The sequence below is a fragment of the Bombina bombina genome, chromosome 4 (assembly GCF_027579735.1).
Source record: "Bombina bombina isolate aBomBom1 chromosome 4, aBomBom1.pri, whole genome shotgun sequence".
NCBI lineage: Eukaryota > Metazoa > Chordata > Amphibia > Anura > Bombinatoridae > Bombina > Bombina bombina.
The window spans coordinates 1,230,130,029-1,230,153,357 of record NC_069502.1 but is presented as its reverse complement, the minus strand read 5'-3'; the positions used below and the strand labels follow the sequence as shown (position 1 = coordinate 1,230,153,357).

Genomic DNA, 23,329 nt, shown 5'->3' with positions numbered 1-23,329 from the left:
CGTAAAGATTCTTGGGGCTGTAGCTAACCCAAAGGGAAGAGCTACAAACTGGTAATGCCTGTTCAGGAAGGCAAACCTGAGAAACCGATGATGATCTTTGTGTATCGGAATGTGAAGATAAGCATCCTTTAAATCCACTGTAGTCATGTATTGACCCTCCTGGATCATAGGTAGGATGGTACGAATAGTCTCCATCTTGAATGATGGGACTCTGAGGAATTTGTTTAAGATCTTGAGATCTAAAATTGGTCTGAAGGTTCCCTCTTTTTTGGGAACCACAAACAGATTTGAGTAAAATCCCTGTCCTTGTTCCTCCTTTGGAATTGGATGGGTAATATTCATGTAATCCACCAGCACTTGTAGGTATAAAAAGTATCTTTTATTGAAGATCAAGTTAAAACAAGCAAAGTTTCGTGACCATATGTCACTTAATCATGCTTTCTGTTACATACTAACAAGTTGTTCCTTTTAAATATTTGATTTCTCGCGCCAAACTGTTGCCCATAGTGGACTCCTGGCGCCATCTACTGGTACATTTTTATATTACATCTCATAACACTTTCTATCATTTTCATAGACAACTTGTGTAACTATTAAAAACAAATCACTGAATGTAAATTTATATAGCAGCAAACAATATATTATCAGACTATGTAACTTAATAGGGTGTTGCCACACTTTAATATGTGTTATGACAAAGATAGCTTACACTGGTATATTGTTAAATTACATAAAGAAAGGTGAGAAGGTTAGGGTTATTTCACAAAAAACTGGATGGATCACTCCCATAACTAGGAGGTCTTGAACACAGTGTAAGAATGCCTCTCTCTTTATCTGGTTTGCAGATAATTGTGAAAGGTGAAATCTCCCTTTTGGAGGAGAAGCTCTGAAGTCCAGAAGATATCCCTGGGATACAATTTCCAACGCCCAGGGATCCTGGACATCTCTTGCCCAAGCCTGGGCGAAGAGCGAAAGTCTGCCCCCTACTAGATCCGTTACCGGAGAGGGGGCTGATACTTCATGCTGTCTTAGGGGCAGCAGCAGTTTTTTTGGCCTGCTTACCTTTGTTCCAGGTCTGGTTAGGTCTCCAGACCGACTTGGACTGGGCAAAAGTTCCCTCTTGTTTTGCATTAGAGGAAGTTGATGCCACACTCGCCTTGAAGTTTCGAAAGGCACGAAAATTAGTCTGTTTGGCCCTTTTGGACCTACCCTGAGGAAGGGCATGACCATTTCCTCCAGTGATATCAGAAATGATCTTCTTCAAACCAGGCCCGAATAGGGTCTGCCCCTTGAAGGGAATGTTAAGCAGCTTAGACTTTGAAGTAACGTCAGCTGACCATGATTTAAGCCATAGCGCCCTGCGCGCTTGAATAGCAAAACCAGAATTTTTAGCCGTTAGTTTAGTCAAATGAACAATGGCATCAGAAACAAAAGAATTGGCTAGCTTAAGTGCTCTAAGCTTGTCAAGTATGTCATCCAATGGGGTCTCTACCTGTAAAGCCTCTTCCAGAGACTCAAACCAGTAAGCCACAGCAGCAGTGACTCTTAAAAATAGGAGGGGGAGAGAACGGCACACCTGGTCTATCCCATTCCTTAGTAATGATTTTTGTAAACCTTTTAGTTAAAAACATCAGTGCACACCGGCACTGCATAGTATTTGTCTAATCTACACAATTTTTCTGGCACTGCAATTGTATCACAGTCATTCAGAGCAGCTAAAACCTCCCTGAGCAACACGCGGAGGTGTTCAAGCTTAAATTTAAATGTAGACATATCAGAATCAGGTTGAATCTTTTTCCCTGAGTCAGAACCATCACCCACAGAAAGAAGCTCTCCTTCCTCAGCTTCTGTATATTGTGAGGGAGTATCAGACATAGCTCTTAAAGCGTCAGTATGCTCTGTATTTCTTCTAACTCCAGAGCTGTCTCGCTTTCCTCTAAACCCAGGTAGACTGGATAATACCGCTGACAGGGTATTATCCATGACCGCCGCCATGTCTTGTAAAGTAAACGCTATGGGCGCACTAGATGTACTTGGCGCCATTAGAGCGTGAGTCCCTCGAGCGGGAGTCAAAGGGTCCGACACGTGGGGCGAGTTAGTCGGCATAACTTCCCCCTCGTCAGATTCCTCTGGTGATAAATTTTTTAAAGACAGAATATGATCTTTATTACTTAAAGTGAAATCAGTACATTTGGTACACATTCTAAGAGGGGTTTCCACCATGGCTTCTAAACATAATGAACAAGGAGTTTCCTCTATGTCAGACATGTTTAAACAGACTAGCAATGAGACCAGCAAGCTTGGAAAACACTTTAAATCAAGTTAACAAGCAACAAAATACAAACGGTACTGTGCCTTTAAGAGAAACAAATTTTGTCAGAAATTGAAAAACAGTGAAAAACAGCAGTAAATCAAACGAAATTTTTACAGTGTGCATAATAAGCTAACAGAGCATTGCACCCACTTGCAAATGGATGATTAACCCCTTAGTTCAAAAAACGGATCAAAAAAACGATATAGACGTTTTTTAACAGTCACAACAAACTGCCACAGCCCTGCTGTGGGCCTACCTTCCCAAACAAACGACTTTGGAAAGCCTAAGAGCCCTTTAGAGATGTCCTATAGCATTCAGGGGACTCCTGGAGGAAGCTGGATGTCTCAGTCTGTAAAAGTTACTGTGCAATAAAACGCTAAATTAGGCCCCTTCCACTCATAGTAACACAGTGGAAAGCCTCAGGAAACTGTTTCTAGGCAAATTTAAGCCAGCCATGTGGGAAAAAAACTAGGCCCCAATAAAGTTTTATCACCAAAGTATATATAAAAACGTTTAAACATGCCAGCAAACGTTTTATATTGTAAATCTATAAGAGTATTACCTCAGAAAGTAAGCATGATACCAGTCGCTATAAAATCACTGTATTCAGGCTTACCTTACATAAATCTGGTATCAGCAGCATTTTCTAGCATTTACATCTTCTAGAATTTTTTAACTGCACATACCTCATAGCAGGATAACCTGCACGCCATTCCCCAGCTGAAGCTACCTCTCTCTTCAGTTATGTGTGAGAACAGCAATGGATCTTAGTTACAACCTGCTAAGATCATAGAAATCACAGGCAGATTCTTCTTCTATTTACTGCCTGGGACAAAATAGTACAACTCCGGTACCATTTAAAAATAAACTTTTGATTGAAGAAAAAAAAAACAACTACGTTTCACCACTTCTCTCTTACTACCTCCATGCTTGTCGAGAGTTGCAAGAGAATGACTGGATATGGCAGTTAGGGGAGGAGCTATATAGCAGCTCTGCTGTGGGTGATCCTCTTGCAACTTCCTGTTGGGAAGGAGAATATCCCACAAGTAATGGATGATCCGTGGACTGGATACACCTTACAAGAGAAAGGAATCACATCCGATGCTGCAGTCATGAGGCCTAAAACTTCCATGCACATATCCACTGAAGGGAATGACTGAGACTGAAGGTGCTGACAGGCTGCAACCAATTTCAAATGTCTATTGTCTGTTAGAGACAGAGTTATGGACACTGAATCTATTTGGAAACCTAAAAAGGTGACCCTTGTCTGAGGAATCAAGAAACTTTTTGGTAAATTGATCCTCCAACCATGTCTTTGAAGAAACAACACTCTTTGATTTGTGTGAGATTCTGCAGAACGTAAAGACTGAGCTAGTACCAAGATATCGTCCAAATAAGGAAACACCACAATTCCCTGCTCTCTGATTACAGAAAGTAGGGCACCTAGAACCTTGGAAAAGATTCTTGGAGCTAGGCCAAATGAAAGAGCAACAAATTGGTAATGCTTGTCTAGAAACGAGTATCTCAGAAACTGATAATGTTCTGGATGAATTGGAATATGAAGGTATGCATCCTCCAAGTCTATTGTAGACATATAATGTCCTTGCTGAACAAAAGGCAGAATAGTTCTTATAGTCACCATCTTGAAACTCTTACATAGCGATTCAAAATTTTCTGATCCAGAACTGGTCTGAATGAATTTTCCTTCTTTGGGACAATGAATAGATTTGAATAAAACCCCAGTCCCTGTTCCTGAAAAGGAACCGGCATGATTACCCCTGAAGACTCCAGGTCTGAAACACACTTCAGGAAAGCATGAGATTTTACTGGATTTGCTGGAATACGTGAGAGAAAGAATCTTCTCAAAGGAGGTCTTATTCTGAATCCTATTCGATACCCTTGAGAGACGATGCTCTGAATCCATTGATTTTGGACAGAATTTATCCAAAAATCCTTGAAAAACCTTAAAGGGATATTAAACACAATTTTTTATTTAATTATTCAGATAGAGAATACCATTTTAAACAACTTTCTAAATTACTTCTGTTACCTAATTGGCTTAATTCTCTTGATATTCCTTCCTGAAAAGCATATCTAGATAGACTCAGTAGCTTCTGCTTGGTGTCTGCACATATTTGACTCGTGTGATTGCCTCACCCATGTGCATTGCTATTTCTTTAACAAAGCATATCTAAAGAATGAAGCAAATTAGGTAATAGAAGTAAATTGGAATGTTGTTTAAAATTGTATTCTCTGTCTGAATCATGAAAGAAAAATGTTGGGTTTAATGTCCCTTTAATCTGCCCCCTACCAGCTGAGCTGGAATGAGGGCCGCACCTTCATGCGGACTTAGGGGCTGACTTTGGTTTCTTAAATGGCTTGGATTTATTCCAATTTGAGGAAGGGTTCCAATTGGAAGCATATTCCTTGGGGGAAATATTAGATTTTTGTTCCTTATTTTGACGAAAGGAACAAAAACAGTTAGAGGCCTTAGATTTACCCTTAGGTTTTTTATCCTGAGGCAGAAAAAACATAATTTATGTAAGAACTTACCTGATAAATTCATTTCTTTCATATTAGCAAGAGTCCATGAGCTAGTGACGTATGGGATATACATTCCTACCAGGAGGGGCAAAGTTTCCCAAACCTCAAAATGCCTATAAATACACCCCTCACCACACCCACAATTCAGTTTAACGAATAGCCAAGAAGTGGGGTGATAAAAAAGTGCGAAAGCATATAAAATAAGGAATTGGAATAATTGTGCTTTATACAAAATCATAACCACCACAAAAAAAGGGCGGGCCTCATGGACTCTTGCTAATATGAAAGAAATGAATTTATCAGGTAAGTTCTTACATAAATTATGTTTTCTTTCATGTAATTAGCAAGAGTCCATGAGCTAGTGACGTATGGGATAATGATTACCCAAGATGTGGATCTTTCCACACAAGAGTCACTAGAGAGGGAGGGATAAAATAAAGACAGCCAATTCCTGCTGAAAATAATCCACACCCAAAATAAAGTTTAACGAAAAACATCAGCAGAAGATTCAAACTGAAACCGCTGCCTGAAGTACTTTTCTACCAAAAACTGCTTCAGAAGAAGAAAATACATCAAAATGGTAGAATTTAGCAAAAGTATGCAAAGAGGACCAAGTCGCTGCTCTGCAAATCTGATCAACCGAAGCTTCATTCCTAAACGCCCAGGAAGTAGAAACTGACCTAGTAGAATGAGCTGTAATTCTCTGAGGCGGAGTTTTACCCGACTCAACATAGGCAAGATGAATTAAAGATTTCAACCAAGATGCCAAAGAAATGGCAGAAGCTTTCTGGCCTTTTCTAGAACCGGAAAAGATAACAAATAGACTAGAAGTCTTTCTGAAAGATTTAGTAGCTTCAACATAATATTTCAAAGCTCTAACAACATCCAAAGAATGCAACGATTTCTCCTTAGAATTCTTAGGATTAGGACATAATGAAGGAACCACAATTTCTCTACTAATGTTGTTGGAATTCACAACTTTAGGTAAAAATTCAAAAGAAGTTCGCAACACCGCCTTATCCTGATGAAAAATCAGAAAAGGAGACTCACAAGAAAGAGCAGATAATTCAGAAACTCTTCTGGCAGAAGAGATGGCCAAAAGGAACAAAACTTTCCAAGAAAGTAATTTAATGTCCAATGAATGCATAGGTTCAAACGGAGGAGCTTGAAGAGCCCCCAGAACCAAATTCAAACTCCAAGGAGGAGAAATTGACTTAATGACAGGTTTTATACGAACCAAAGCTTGTACAAATCAATGAATATCAGGAAGAATAGCAATCTTTCTGTGAAAAAGAACAGAAAGAGCAGAGATTTGTCCTTTCAAGGAACTTGCGGACAAACCTTTATCTAAACCATCCTGAAGAAACTGTAAAATTCTCGGAATTCTGAAAGAATGCCAAGAAAAATGATGAGAAATACACCAAGAAATATAAGTCTTCCAGACTCTATAATATATCTCTCTAGATACAGATTTACGAGCCTGTAACATAGTATTAATCACAGCGTCAGAGAAACCTCTTTGACGAAGAATCAAGCGTTCAATCTCCATACCTTTAAATTTAAGGATTTCAGATCCTGATGGAAAAAAGGACCTTGTGACAGAAGGTCTGGTCTTAACGGAAGAGTCCACGGTTGGCAAGAGGCCATCCGGACAAGATCCGCATACCAAAACCTGTGAGGCCATGCCGGAGCTACCAGCAGAACAAACGAGCATTCCTTCAGAATCTTGGAGATTACTCTTGGAAGAAGAACTAGGGGCGGAAAGATATAGGCAGGATGATACTTCCAAGGAAGTGATAATGCATCCACTGCCTCCGCCTGAGGATCCCGGGATCTGGACAGATACCTGGGAAGTTTCTTGTTTAGATGGGACGCCATCAAATCTATTTCTGGAAGTTCCCACATTTGAACGATCTGAAGAAATACCTCTGGGTGAAGAGACCATTCGCCCGGATGCAACGTTTGGCGACTGAGATAATCCGCTTCCCAATTGTCTACACCTGGGATATGAACCGCAGAGATTAGACAGGAGCTGGATTCCGCCCAAACCAAAATTCGAGATACTTCTTTCATAGCCAGAGGACTGTGAGTTCCTCCTTGATGATTGATGTATGCCACAGTTGTGACATTGTCTGTCTGAAAACAAATGAACGATTCTCTCTTCAGAAGAGGCCAAAACTGAAGAGCTCTGAAAATTGCACGGAGTTCCAAAATATTGATCGGTAATCTCACCTCCTGAGATTCCCAAACTCCTTGTGCCGTCAGAGATCCCCAGACAGCTCCCCAACCTGTGAGACTTGCATCTGTTGAAATTACAGTCCAGGTCGGAAGCACAAAAGAAGCCCCCTGAATTAAACGATGGTGATCTGTCCACCACGTTAGAGAGTGTCGAACAATCGGTTTTAAAGATATTAATTGAGATATCTTTTGTCGGGATCGCGTCCGATGCAGCAGTCATAAGACCTAGAATTTCCATGCATAAGGCTACCGAAGGGAATGATTGTGACTGAAGGTTTCGACAAGCTGCCATCAGTTTTAGACGCCTCTTGTCTGTTAAAGACAGAGTCATGGACACTGAATCTATTTGGAAACCCAGAAAGGTTACCCTTGTCTGAGGAATCAATGAACTTTTTGGTAAATTGATCCTCCAACCATGATCTTGAAGAAACAACACAAGTCGATTCGTATGAAATTCTGCTAAATGTAAAGACTGAGCAAGTACCAAGATATCGTCCAAATAAGGAAATACCACAATACCCTGTTCTCTGATTACAGACAGAAGGGCACCGAGAACCTTTGTAAAAATTCTTGGAGCTGTAGCAAGGCCAAACGGCAGAGCCACAAACTGGTAATGCTTGTCCAGAAAAGAGAATCTCAGGAACCGATAATGATCCGGATGAATCAAATATGCAGATATGCATCCTGTAAATCTATTGTGGACATATAATTCCCTTGCTGAACAAAAGGCAAAATAGTCCTTACAGTTACCATCTTGAACGTTGGTATCCTTACATAACGATTCAATATTTTTAGATCCAGAACTGGTCTGAAGGAATTCTCCTTCTTTGGTACAATGAAGAGATTTGAATAAAACCCCATCCCCTGTTCCTGAACTGGAACTGGCATAATTACTCCAGTTAACTCTAGATCTGAAACACAATTCAGAAATGCTTGAGCTTTTACTGGATTTACTGGGACACGGGAAAGAAAAAATCTCTTTGCAGGAGGTCTCATCTTGAAACCAATTCTGTACCCTTCTGAAACAATGTTCTGAATCCAAAGATTGTGAACAGAATTGATCCAAATTTCTTTGAAAAAACGTAACCTGCCCCCTACCAGCTGAGCTGGAATGAGGGCCGCACCTTCATGTGGACTTAGAAGCAGGCTTTGCCTTTCTGGCTGGCTTGGATTTATTCCAGATTGGAGATGGTTTCCAAACTGAAACTGCTCCTGAGGATGAAGGATCAGGTTTTTGTTCTTTGTTGAAACGAAAGGAACGAAAACGATTATTAGCTCTGTTTTTACCCTTAGATTTTTTATCCTGTGGTAAAAAAGTTCCTTTCCCACCAGTAACAGTTGAAATAATAGAATCCAACTGAGAACCAAATAATTTGTTACCCTGGAAAGAAATGGAAAGTAGAGTTGATTTAGAAGCCATATCAGCATTCCAAGTCTTAAGCCATAAAGCTCTTCTAGCTAAAATAGCTAGAGACATAAACCTGACATCAACTCTGATAATATCAAAGATGGCATCACAGATAAAATTATTAGCATGCTGAAGAAGAATAATAATATCATGAGAATCATGATGTGTTACTTGTTGCGCTAAGGTTTCCAACCAAAAAGTTGAAGCTGCAGCAACATCAGCCAAAGATATAGCAGGTCTAAGAAGATTACCTGAACACAGATAAGCTTTTCTTAGAAAGGACTCAATTTTCCTATCTAAAGGATCCTTAAATGAAGTACCATCTGACGTAGGAATAGTAGTACGTTTAGCAAGGGTAGAAATAGCCCCATCAACTTTAGGGATTTTGTCCCAAAATTCTAATCTGTCAGACGGCACAGGATATAATTGCTTAAAACGTTTAGAGGGAGTAAATGAATTACCCAATTTATCCCATTCTTTGGAAATTACTGCAGAAATAGCATTAGGAACAGGAAAAACTTCTGGAATAACCACAGGAGATTTAAATACCTTATCCAAACGTTTAGAATTAGTATCAAGAGGACCAGAATCCTCTATTTCTAAAGCAATTAGAACTTCTTTAAGTAAAGAACGAATAAATTCCATTTTAAATAAATATGAAGATTTATCAGCATCAACCTCTGAGACAGAATCCTCTGAACCAGAAGAGTTATCAGAATCAGAATGATGATGTTCATTTAAAAATTCATCTGTAGGGAGAGAAGTTTTAAAAGATTTTTTACGTTTACTAGAAGGAGAAATAACAGACATAGCCTTCTTTATGGATTCAGAAACAAAATCTCTTATGTTATCAGGAACATTCTGCACCTTAGATGTTGAAGGAACTGCAACAGGCAATGGTACTTTACTAAAGGAAATATTATCTGCTTTAACAAGTTTGTCATGACAATCAATACAAACAACAGCTGGAGGAATAGCTACCAAAAGTTTACAGCAGATACACTTAGCTTTGGTAGATCCAGCACTAGACAGCGATTTTCCTGTAGTATCTTCTGACTCAGATGCAACGTGAGACATCTTGCAATATGTAAGAGAAAAAACAACAACATATAAAGCAAAATTGATCAAATTCCTTAAATGACAGTTTCAGGAATGGGAAAAAATGCCAAAAAACAAGCTTCTAGCAACCAGAAGCAATGAAAAATGAGACTTAAATAATGTGGAGACAAAAGCGACGCCCATATTTTTTAGCGCCAATAAGACGCCCACATTATTTGGCGCCTAAATGCTTTTTGGCGCCAAAATGACGCCACATCCGGAACGCCGACATTTTTGGCGCAAAATAACGTGAAAAAATGACGCAACTTCCGGCGACACGTATGACGCCGGAAACGGAAAAGAATTTTTGCGCCAAAAAAGTCCGCGCCAAGAATGACGCAATAAAATGAAGCATTTTCAGCCCCCGCGAGCCTAACAGCCCACAGGGAAAAAAGTCAAATTTTTGAAGGTAAGAAAAAATGATTAAATCAAATGCATTATCCCAAATATGAAACTGACTGTCTGAAAATAAGGAAAGTTGAACATTCTGAGTCAAGGCAAATAAATGTTTGAATACATATATTTAGAACTTTATAAACAAAGTGCCCAACCATAGCTTAGAGTGTCACAGAAAAAAAGATTTACTTACCCCAGGACACTCATCTACATGTTTGTAGAAAGCCAAACCAGTACTGAAACGAGAATCAGCAGAGGTAATGGTATATATAAGAGTATATCGTCGATCTGAAAAGGGAGGTAAGAGATGAATCTCTACTACCGATAACAGAGAACCTATGAAATAGACCCCGTAGAAGGAGATCACTGCATTCAAATAGGCAATACTCTCCTCACATCCCTCTGACATTCACTGCACGCTGAGAGGAAAACCGGGCTCCAACTTGCTGCGGAGCGCATATCAACGTAGAATCTAGCACAAACTTACTTCACCACCTCCATCGGAGGCAAAGTTTGTAAAACTGAATTGTGGGTGTGGTGAGGGGTGTATTTATAGGCATTTTGAGGTTTGGGAAACTTTGCCCCTCCTGGTAGGAATGTATATCCCATACGTCACTAGCTCATGGACTCTTGCTAATTACATGAAAGAAACACCTTTTCCTCCAGTAACAGTTGAAATAATAGAATCCAACTGAGAACCAAATAAATTATTACCTTGGAAAGAAAGAGATAATCTAGATTTAGATGTCATATCAACATTCCAAGATTTAAGTAACAAAGCTCTTCTAGCTAAAATAGACATGGATCTAACATCAATTTTGATAATATCAAAAATGGCATCACAAATAAAATGATTAGCATGTTGCAGTAAACGAGCAATGCTAGATATGTCAGAATCCAACTCTTGTTGCGCTAAATTCTCCAACTAAAAAGTTGATGCAGCCGCAACATCAGCCAAAGAAATTGCAGGCCTGAGAAGATGACCTGAATATAAACAGGCTTTCCTTAGATAGGATTCAAGTTTCCTATCTAAATGATATTTAAACGAAGTACGAAGTGGTACGTTTAGCAAGAGTAGAAATAGCCCCATCAACTTTGGGGATTTTTCCCAAAACTCTATAGAAATTGCTGGTAAAGGATACAATTTTTTAAACCTCGAAGAAGGAATAAAAGGAGTACCTGGCTTATTCCATTCCTTAGAAATAATATCAGAAATAGCATCATGAATAGGAAAAACCTCTGGAGTAACCACAGGAGGTTTAAAAACAGCATTTAAACTCTTACTAGTCTTAATGTGAAGAGGACTAGCTTCCTCAATATCCAAAGTAATTAACACTTCTTTTAACAAAGAACGAATATACTCTATTTAAAACAAATAAGTAGATTTGTCAGTGTCAATATCTGAGGAAGGATCTTCTGAATCAGATAGATCCTCATCAGAGGAGGATAAATCATTATGTTGCCGGTCACTTGAAATTTCTTCAACTTTATGAGAAGTTTTAAAAGACTTTTTACTTTTATTAGAAGGCGGAAATGCAGACAAAGCCTTCTGAATAGAATCAGTAACAAATTCTTTAAAATTCATAAGTATATCATGTACATTAGAAGTTGAAGGAACTGCAACTGGCAATGCACTATTACTGATGGATACATTCTCTGCGTGTAAAAGTTTATCATGATAACTATTACAAATGACATTCGGCGAAATAATTTCCACAATCTTACAACAAATGCACTTAGCTTTGGTAGAACCGATGTCAGGCAGCAACGTTCCAACAGATACTTCTGAGGCAGGATCAGATTGAGACATCTTGCAAAATGTAAAAGAAAAAACAACATATAAAGCAAAATTATCAATTTCCTTATATGTCAGTTTCAGGAATTGGAAAAAATGCAAACAGCATAGCCCTCTGACAGAGAAAGGCAAGAGGCAAACAGCAATGGGGTATAAAACTACTGAAAAATTTGGCGCCAAGTATGACGCCCAACGTGAGAGAAATTTTTTTGGCGCCAACAACATCCGGAAATGACACACTTGCGTTACTAACGACGCAACCGTGTGTAAGACTCCCGCGTCAACTACGACACCAGAAGTGACGAACTAGCGTCAACGAACGTATGTATTCGGTAGGTGATACTACCTAGTTTCCAGTAAGGTGGGGGGGGGGGTTTAAGGGATCTTGGAGTTTTGGGATTTTGCCTCCTCCTAGTGGCCAGAAGTATAATTCCCAATAGTAATGGATTGTGGGCTCTCACCACTTTAATTAAGAGAAATCAGCTATAAGAAAAGGGCCTTATATATTGGACATTCTGCTTCAAGACAAAGAATTTCCTACAAATTGTTCATTCTTCTAAGAAAAGGAATTTCTTCAACAACAATTTTGCTACAGGACATTCTGGTCTAAGAAAGATTTGCCCCACTGGATATTCTGCATTGAAATACAGAAGCAGCTACTTCTTTCCCTTACCCTGAAGACAAGATTGTCTATGTGCAGCTCTTTCTCCTGCTTCATTATCTGAGTGATCAGACAGAAGATAATATTTCGCTTTCTCTCCAGTGTACGTCCTTCATCCTCTTCCACATTTAGATAAGTCTGTTTAGGGAGTAGCCGCAAACTCTTTCTTGGACCTGCCTCAACAACCTCCACGTCATTCAGACAAAGCAGACCTAAGATACAGATACATAATTATGGGTTATGATAGAACAAGATTTTTAAATATATCAGATGATGGCTACAGAGTGTGTGGTAGCAGATGGCAGAAGGAACTTTTTGAAGTTTAAAAATACAGAGAGCCACTGGTGTCCCTTTAAACAACACTAGTGTAAGACATTTCTGTGACTTCATAAGACCAATAAAAGAAAGTCAAATCACCTCTAAGGTGAATTCATTCACTAAAATATTAAAATGTTATCCTCCCCAGCATATCAAATGCAAAATAAACACCCACTCTCAGAGAAAATAACCCAGTGTTGCTCACTTCCCCCAGTGTAGTGTGTTTAACTTACAGAAGATCAAACAAATCACTGCCATGAAATATGTTTATAGAAAATAACAAAATGTATGCTTACCTGATAAATTTATTTCTCTTGTGGTGTATCCAGACCACGGATTCATCCATTACTTGTGGGATATTCTCCTTCCCAACAGGAAGCTGCAAGAGGATCACCCACAGCAGAGCTGTCTATATAGCTCCTCCCCTAACTGCCACTCCCAGTCATTCGACCGAAGACAAGCAAGAGAAAGGAGAAACTATAGGGTGCAGTGGTGACTGTAGTTTAAAAATAAAAAACACCTGCCTTAAAATGACAGGGCGGGCCGTGGACTGGATACACCACAAGAGAAAAAAATTTATCAGGTAAGCATAAATTTTGTTTTCTCTTGTAAGGTGTATCCAGTCCACGGATTCATCCATTACTTGTGGGATACCAATACCAAAGCTATAGGACACGGATGAAGGGAGGGACAAGGCAGGCGCTTAAACGGAAGGCACCACTGCCTGTAAGACCTTTCTCCCAAAAATAGCCTCCGAAGAAGCAAAAGTATCAAATTTGAAGAATTTATAAAAAGTATGAAGCGAAGACCAAGTCGCCGCCTTACAAATCTGTTCAACAGAAGCCTCATTCTTAAAAGCCCATCTGGAAGCTACCGCTCTAGTGGAATGAGCTGTAATTCTTTCAGGAGGCTGCTGGCCAGCAGTCTCATAAGCTAAGCGGATTATACTTCTTAGCCAAAAAGAAAGAGAAGTTGTCGAAGCCTTTTGGCCTCTCCTCTGTCCAGAGTAGACCACAAACAAAGCAGATGTTTGACGAAAATCCTTCGTAGCTTGTAAATAAAATTTTAAAGCACGAACCACATCAAGATTGTGTAAAAGACGTTCCTTCTTTGAAGAAGGATTAGGACATAGTGAAGGAACAACAATCTCCTGATATTTTTATTAGATACCACCTTAGGAAGAAAACCAGGTTTGGTACGGAACACTACCTTATCTGCATGGAAAATGAGATAAGGGGAATCACATTGTAAAGCAGATAACTCAGAAACTCTTCGAGCCGAGGAGATAGCTACTAAAAACAGAACTTTCCAAGATAAAAGTTTAATATTTATGGAATGCAAAGGTTAAAACGGAACCCCTTGCAGAACCTTAAGAACCAAATTTAAACTCCATGGCGGAGCAACAGGTTTAAACACAGGCTTGATTCTAACTAAAGCCTGACAAAATGCCTGAACATCTGGAGTATCAGCCAGACGCTTGTGCAAAAGAATAGACAGAGCAGAAATCTGTCCCTTTAAGGAACTAGCTGACAATCCCTTCTCCAATCCTTCTTGGAGAAAAGATAATATCCTAGGAATCCTGACCTTACTCCATGAGTAACCTATGGATTCACACCAATGAAGATATCTACACCATATCTTATGATAGATTTTCCTGGTGACCGGCTTTCGAGCCTGAATTAAGGTATCAATGACCGACTCAGAGAAACCACGCTTTGATAAAATCAAGCGTTCAATCTCCAAGCAGTCAGACACAGAGAAATTAGATTTGGATGGTTGAAAGGACCCTGAAGTAGAAGGTCCTGCCTCAGCGGCAGTGTCCATGGTGGAAGGGATGACATGTCCATCAGATCTGCATACCAAGTCCTGCGTGGCCACGCAGGTGCCATCAAAATCACTGAAGCTCTCTCCTGCTTGATCTTGGCAATCAGACGAGGGAGCAGAGGAAACGGTGGAAACACATAAGCCAGGTTGAAGGACTAAGGAGCTGCTAGAGCATCTATCAGCGCTGCCTTGGGATCCCTGGACCTGGATCCGTAACAAGGAAGCTTGGCGTTCTGACAAGACGCCATGAGATCCAGTTCTGGTTTGCCCCAAAGTTGAATCAACTGTGCAAATACCTCCGGATGGAGTTCCCACTCCCCCGTATGAAAAGTCTGCCGACTTAGAAAATCCGCCTCCCAGTTCTCTACTCCTGGGATATGGATAGCTGATAGATGGCAAGAGTGAACCTCTGCCCATAGAATTATTTTTGAAACCTCCAACATTGTTAGGGAACTCCTTGTTTCCCCTTGATGGTTGATGTTTATCGGAAGGAGTGCCTCCTCCTGAGTCCACGAGCCTTGAGAATTCAGGGAGTTCCAGAAGGCTGGCATCTGTCGTTACTATTGTCCAATCTGGCCTGCGAAAGGTCATACCCTTGGACAGATGGACCCGAGATAGCCACCAGAGAAGAGAATCTCTGGTCTCTTGATCCAGATTTAGTAGAGGGGACAAATCTGTGTAATCCCCATTCCACTGACTGAGCATGCAGAGTTGCAGCGGTCTGAGATGTAGGCGGGCAAACGGCACTATGTCCATTGCCGCTACCATTAAGCCAATTACTTCCTTACACTGAGCCACTGAAGGGCGAGAAGTAGAATAAAGAACACGGCAGGAATTTAGAAGTTTTGACAACCTGGCCTCTGTCAGGTAAATCTTCATTTCTACAGAATATATCAGAGTTCCTAGGAAGGAAACTCTTGTCAGAGGGGATAGAGAACTCTTTTCTTCGTTCACCTTCCACCCATGAAACCTCAGGAATGCCAGAACAATGTCTGTATGGGACCTGGCGATTTGAAAATTCGACGCCTGTATCAGAATGTCATCTAGGTAAGGGGCTACTGCTATACCCCGCGGCCTTAGGACCGCTAGGAGCGACCCTAGAACCTTCGTAAAGATTATTGATGCCGTAGCTAACCCAAAGGGAAGAGCCACAAACTGGTAATGCCCGTCTAGGAAGGCGAACCTGAGAAACCGATGATGATCTCTGTGTATCAGAATGTGAAGATAAGCATCCTTTAAGTCCACGGTAGTCATATATTGACCCTCCTGGATCATAGGTAGGATGGTTCGAATAGTCTCCATCTTGAAGGATTAGAACCCTGAGAAATGTGTTTAGGAACTTGAGATCTAAGATTGGTCTGAAGGTTCCCTCTTTCTTGGGAACTACAAATAGATTTGAATAGAAGCCTTGCCCCTGTTCCTCCTTTGGAACTGGGTGGATCACTCCCATAACTAGGAGGTCTTGAACACAATGTAAGAATGCCTCTCTCTTTATCTGGTTTGCAGATAATTGTGAGATGAAATCTCCCTTTTGGGGAAGAAGCTTTGAAGTCCAGAAGATATCCCTGGGACACAATTTCCAACGCCCAGGGATCCTAGACATCTCTTGCCCAAGCCTGGGCGAAGAGAGAAAGTCTGCCCCCTACTAGATCCGTTTCCGGATCGGGGGCTGATCCTTCATGCTGTTATAGAGGCAGCAGCAGGTTTTTTGGCCTGCTTTCCTTTGTTCCAAGCCTGGTTAGGTCTCCAGACCGGCTTGGACTGGGCAAAATTTCCTTCTTGTTTTGCAGCAGAGGAAGTTGAAGCTGAGCCACTCTTGAAGTTTCGAAAGGAACGAAAATTAGTCTGTTTGGTCCTTAATTTGTTGGACCTATCCTGAGGAAGGGAGTGACCTTTTCCTCCAGTAATATCAGAAATAATCTCCTTCAGTCCAGGCCCGAATAGGGTCTGCCCCTTGAAGGGAATGTTGAGAAGCTTAGACTTTGAAGTAACGTCAGCTGACCAGGATTTAAGCCATAGCGCCCTACGCGCCTGAATAGCAAAACCTGAGTTTTTAGCCGTTAGCTTGGTTAAATAAACAACGGCGTCAGAAACAAATGAATTGGCTAGCTTAAGAGCTTTAAGCTTGTCAAGGATATCATCCAACAGGGTTTCTACCTGTAGAGCCTCTTCTAGAGACTCAAACCAGAAAGCCGCAGCAGCAGTGACTGGGGCAATGAATGCAAGAGGCTGGAGAATAAAACCTTGTTGAATAAAAAATTTCTTAAGGTAACCCTCTAATTTTTTGTCCATCGGATCTAGAAAAACATAATTTATGTAAGAACTTACCTGATAAATTCATTTCTTTCATATTAGCAAGAGTCCATGAGCTAGTGACGTATGGGATATACATTCCTACCAGGAGGGGCAAAGTTTCCCAAACCTCAAAATGCCTATAAATACACCCCTCACCACACCCACAATTCAGTTTAACGAATAGCCAAGAAGTGGGGTGATAAAAAAAGTGCGAAAGCATATAAAATAAGGAATTGGAATAATTGTGCTTTATACAAAAATCATAACCACCCCAAAAAAAGGGCGGGCCTCATGGACTCTTGCTAATATGAAAGAAATGAATTTATCAGGTAAGTTCTTACATAAATTATGTTTTCTTTCATGTAATTAGCAAGAGTCCATGAGCTAGTGACGTATGGGATAATGATTACCCAAGATGTGGATCTTTCCACGCAAGAGTCACTAGAGAGGGAGGGATAAAATAAAGACAGCCAATTCCTGCTGAAAATAATCCACACCCAAAATAAAGTTTAATGAAAAACATAAGCAGAAGATTCAAACTGAAACCGCTGCCTGAAGTACTTTTCTACCAAAAACTGCTTCAGAAGAAGAAAATACATCAAAATGGTAGAATTTAGTAAAAGTATGCAAAGAGGACCAAGTTGCTGCTTTGCAAATCTGATCAATCGAAGCTTCATTCCTAAACGCCCAGGAAGTAGAAACTGACCTAGTAGAATGAGCTGTAATCCTTTGAGGCGGAGATTTACCCGACTCAACATAGGCAAGATGAATTAAAGATTTCAACCAAGATGCCAAAGAAATGGCAGAAGCTTTCTGGCCTTTTCTAGAACCAGAAAAGATAACAAATAAACTAGAAGTCTTTCGGAAAGACTTAGTAGCTTCAACATAATATTTCAAAGCTCTAACAACATCAAAAGAATGCAATGATTTCTCCTTAGAATTCTTAGGATTAGGACATAATGAAGGAACCACAATTTCCCTACTAATGTTGTTAGAATTCACAACTTTAGGAAAAAAATTCAAAAGAAGTTCGCAACACTGCCTTATCCTGATGAAAAATCAGAAAAGGAGACTCACAAGAAAGAGCATATAATTCAGAAACTCTTCTGGCAGAAGAGATTGCCAAAAGGAACAAAACTTTCCAAGAAAGTAATTTAATGTCCAATGAATGCATAGGTTCAAACGGAGGAGCTTGAAGAGCCCCCAGAACCAAATTCAAACTCCAAGGAGGAGAAATTGACTTAATGACAGGTTTTATACGAACCAAAGCTTGAACAAAACAAAGAATATCAGGAAGATTAGCAATCTTTCTGTGAAAAAGAACAGAAAGAGCAGAGATTTGTCCTTTCAAAGAACTTGCGGATAAACCTTTATCTAAACCATCCTGAAGAAACTGTAAAATTCTCGGAATTCTAAAAGAATGCCAAGAAAAATGATGAAAAAGACACCAAGAAATATAAGTCTTCCAGACTCTATAATATATCTCTCTGGATACAGATTTACGAGCCTGTAACATAGTATTAATCACAGAGTCAGAGAAACCTCTTTGACCAAGAATCAAGCAATCAATCTCCATACCTTTAAATTTAAGGATTTGAGATCCTGATGGAAAAAAGGACCTTGCGACAGAAGGTCTGGTCGTAGCGGAAGAGTCCACGGATGGCAAGAGGCCATCCGGATAAGATCCGCATACCAAAACCTGTGAGGCCATGCCGGAGCTACCAGCAGAACAAACGAGCATTCCTTCAGAATCTTGGAGATTACTCTTGGAAGAAGAACTAGAGGCGGAAAGATATAAGCAGGATGATACTTCCAAGGAAGTGATAATGCATCCACTGCTTCCGCCTGAGGATCCCGGGATCTGGACAGATACCTGGGAAGTTTCTTGTTTAGATGAGACGCCATCAGATCTATTTCTGGAAGCTCCCACATTTGAACAATCTGAAGAAATACCTCTGGGTGAAGAGACCATTCGCCCGGATGCAACGTTTGGCGACTGAGATAATCCGATTCCCAATTGTCTATACCTGGGATATGAACCGCAGAGATTAGACAGGAGCTGGATTCCGCCCAAACCAGAATTCGAGATACTTCTTTCATAGCCAGAGGACTGTGAGTCCCTCCTTGATGATTGATGTATGCCACAGTAGTGACATTGTCTGTCTGAAAACAAATGAACGATTCTCTCTTCAGAAGAGGCCAAGACTGAAGAGCTCTGAAAATTGCACGGAGTTCCAAAATATTGATCGGTAATCTCACCTCCTGAGATTCCCAAACTCCTTGTGCCGTCAGAGATCCCCACACAGCTCCCCAACCTGTGAGACTTGCATCTGTTGAAATTACAGTCCAGGTCGGAAGCACAAAAGAAGCCCCCTGAATTAAACGATGGTGATCTGACCACCACGTTAGAGAATGTCGTACAATAGGTTTTAAAGATATTAATTGAGATATCTTTGTGTAATCCTTGCACCATTGATTCAGCATACAGAGCTGAAGAGGTCGCATGTGAAAACGAGCAAAGGGGATCGCGTCCGATGCAGCAGTCATAAGACCTAGAATTTCCATGCATAAGGCTACCGAAGGGAATGATTGTGACTGAAGGTTTCGACAAGCTGAAATCAATTTTAGACGTCTCTTGTCTGTTAAAGACAGAGTCATGGACACTGAATCTATCTGGAAACCCAGAAAGGTTACCCTTGTCTGAGGAATCAATGAACTTTTTGGTGAATTGATCCTCCAACCATGATCTTGAAGAAACAACACAAGTCGATTCGTATGAGATTCTGCTAAATGTAAAGACTGAGCAAGTACCAATATATCGTCCAAATAAGGAAATACCACAATACCCTGTTCTCTGATTACAGACAGAAGGGCACGAGAACCTTTGTAAAAATTCTTGGAGCTGTAGCTAGGCCAAACGGCAGAGCCACAAACTGGTAATGCTTATCCAGAAAAGAGAATCTCAGGAACTGATAATGATCTGGATGAATCGGAATATGCAGATATGCATCCTGTAAATCTATTGTAGACATAAAATGCCCTTGCTGAACAAAAGGCAAGATAGTCCTTACAGTTACCATTTTGAACGTTGGTATCCTTACATAACGATTCAATATTTTTAGATCCAGAACTGGTCTGAAGGAATTCTCCTTCTTTGGTACAATGAAGAGATTTGAATAAAACCCCATCCCCTGTTCCAGAACTGGAACTGGCATAATTACTCCAGCCAACTCTAGATCTGAAACACAATTCAGAAATTCTTGAGCTTTCACTGGATTTACTGGGACACGGGAAAGAAAAAATCTCTTTGCAGGAGGTCTCATCTTGAAACCAATTCTGTACCCTTCTGAAACAATGTTCTGAATCCAAAGATTGTGAACAGAATTGATCCAAATTTCTTTGAAAAAACTTAACCTGCCCCCTACCAGCTGAGCTGGAATGAGGGCCACACCTTCATGTGGACTTAGAAGCAGGCTTTGCCTTTCTAGAAGGCTTGGATTTATTCCAGACTGGAGATGTTTCCAAACTGAAACTGCTCCTGAGGATGAAGGATCAGGCTTTTGTTCTTTGTTGAAACGAAAGGAACGAAAACGATTATTAGCCCTGTTTTTACCCTTAGATTTTTTATCCTGTGGTAAAAAAGTTCCTTTCCCACCAGTAACAGTTGAGATAATGGAATCCAACTGAGAACCAAATAATTTGTTACCCTGGAAAGAAATGGAAAGTAGAGTTGATTTAGAAGCCATATCAGCATTCCAAGTTTTAAGCCATAAAGCTCTTCTAGCTAAAATAGCTAGAGACATAAACCTGACATCAACTCTGATAATATCAAAAATGGCATCACAGATAAAATTATTAGCATGCTGAAGAAGAATAATAATATTATGAGAATCATGATCTGTTACTTGTTGTGCTAAAGTCTCCAACCAAAAAGTTGAAGCTGCAGCAACATCAGCCAAAGATATAGCAGGTCTAAGAAGATTACCTGAACACAGATAAGCTTTTCTTAGAAAGGATTCAATTTTCCTATCTAAAGGATCTTTAAACGAAGTACCATCTGACGTAGGAATAGTAGTACGTTTAGCAAGGGTAGAAATAGCCCCATCGACTTTAGGGATTTTGTCCCAAAATTCTAATCTGTCAGACGGCACAGGATATAATTGCTTAAAAACGTTTAGAAGGAGTAAATGAATTACCCAATTTATCCCATTCTCTGGAAATTACTTCAGAAATAGCATTAGGAACAGGAAAAACTTCTGGAATAACCACAGGAGATTTAAATACCTTATCTAAACGTTTAGAATTAGTATCAAGAGGACCAGAATCCTCAATTTCTAAAGCGATTAGTACTTCTTTAAGTAAAGAACGAATAAATTCCATTTTAAATAAATATGAAGATTTATCAGCATCAATCTCTGAGACAGAATCCTCTGAACCAGAAGAGTCATCAGAATCAGAATGATGATGTTCATTTAAAAATTCATCTGTAGAGAGAGAAGTTTTAAAAGATTTTTTATGTTTACTAGAAGGAGAAATAACAGACATAGCCTTCTTGATGGATTCAGAAACAAAATCTCTTATGTTATCAGGAACATTCTGCACCTTAGATGTTGAGGGAACTGCAACAGGCAATGGTACATTACTAAAGGAAATATTATCTGCTTTAACAAGTTTGTCATGACAATTAATACAAACAACAGCTGGAGGAATAGCTACCAAAAGTTTACAGCAGATACACTTAGCTTTGGTAGTTCCAGCACTAGACAGCGATTTTCCTGAAGTATCTTCTGACTCAGATGCAACGTGAGACATCTTGCAATATGTAAGAGAAAAAACAACATATAAAGCAAAATTGATCAAATTCCTTAAATGACAGTTTCAGGAATGGGAAAAAATGCCAATAAACAAGCTTCTAGTAACCAGAAGCAAAGAAAAAATGAGACTGAAATAATGTGGAGACAAAAGCGACGCCAAAAATGACGCCACATCCGGAACGCCGACATTTTTGGCGCAAAAGGACGTCAAAAAATGACGCAACTTCCGGCGACACGTATGACGCCGGAAACAGAAAAGATTTTTTTGCGCCAAAAAAGTCCGCGCCAAGAATGACGCAATAAAATGAAGCATTTTCAGCCCCCGCGAGCCTAACATCCCACAGGGAAAAAAAGTCAAATTTTTAAGGTAAGAAAAAATAATTGATTCAAATGCATTATCCCAAATATGAAACTGACTGTCTGAAAATAAGGAATGTTGAACATTCTGAGTCAAGGCAAATAAATGTTTGAATACATATATTTAGAACTTTATAAATAAAGTGCCCAACCATAGCTTAGAGTGTCACAGAAAATAAGATTTACTTACCCCAGGACACTCATCTACATGTTTGTAGAAAGCCAAACCAGTACTGAAACGAAAATCAGTAGAGGTAATGGTATATAAATAAGAGTATATCGTCGATCTGAAAAGGGAGGTAAGAGATGAATCTCTACGACCGATAACAGAGAACCTATGAAATAGACCCCGTAGAAGGAGATCACTGCATTCAAATAGGCAATACTCTCCTCACATCCCTCTGACATTCACTGCACGCTGAGAGGAAAACCGGGCTCCAACTTGCTGCGGAGCGCATATCAACGTAGAATCTAGCACAAACTTACTTCACCACCTCCATAGGAGGCAAGGTTTGTAAAACTGAATTGTGGGTGTGGTGAGGGGTGTATTTATAGGCATTTTGAGGTTTGGGAAACTTTGCCCCTCCTGGTAGGAATGTATATCCCATACGTCACTAGCTCATGGACTCTTGCTAATTACATGAAAGAAAGCACAACAGTCCTCGACCGGGATAGTTGTACGCTTCACTAGGGTAGACACTGCTCCCACCACCTTAGGGACCGTCTGCCACAAGTCCTGTGTAGCGGCATCTATAGGAAACATCTTTTTTAAAAACAGGAGGGGGAGAGAACGGTACACCTGGTCTATCCCATTCCTTAGTAATAATTTCTGAAAACCTCTTAGGGATTGGAAAAACATCAGTGTAAACAGGCACTGCATAGTATTTATCCAACTTACACAATTTCTCTGGGACTATATTGGCGTCACAGTCATCCAGAGTTGCTAAAACCTCCCTGAGCAACACGCGGAGGTGTTCAAGTTTAAATTTAAATGTAGACATATCAGAATCAGGTTGAAGTGTCTTCCCTGAATCAGAAAAATCACCCACAGATAGAAGCTCTCCTGCTTCGGCTTCTGCACATTGTGAGGGTATATCAGACATAGCTACTAAAGCGTCAGAGAGCTCTGTATTTGTTCTAGCCCCAGAGCTGTCTCGCTTTCCTTGTAACCCTGGCAGTTTGGACAATACCTCTGTAAGGGTATGATTCATAACTGCCGCCATGTCTTGTAAAGTATACGCAATGGGCGTGCTAGATGTACTTTGCG

The 23,329-nt window shown here is 40.1% G+C and overlaps 1 protein-coding gene across 1 annotated transcript in view; it reads right to left on the bottom strand.

Moving 5' to 3' along the window:
* Window positions 1-23,329, bottom strand: part of CUL9 (cullin 9) — a gene marked incomplete in the record, with an annotated part of 1,346,550 nt that overhangs the window by 445,980 nt on the left and 877,241 nt on the right. Inside the window, 1 exon segment of the mRNA XM_053712774.1 lies at window positions 12,467-12,666. Within this exon segment, the coding sequence (XP_053568749.1) occupies window positions 12,467-12,666 (200 nt within the window).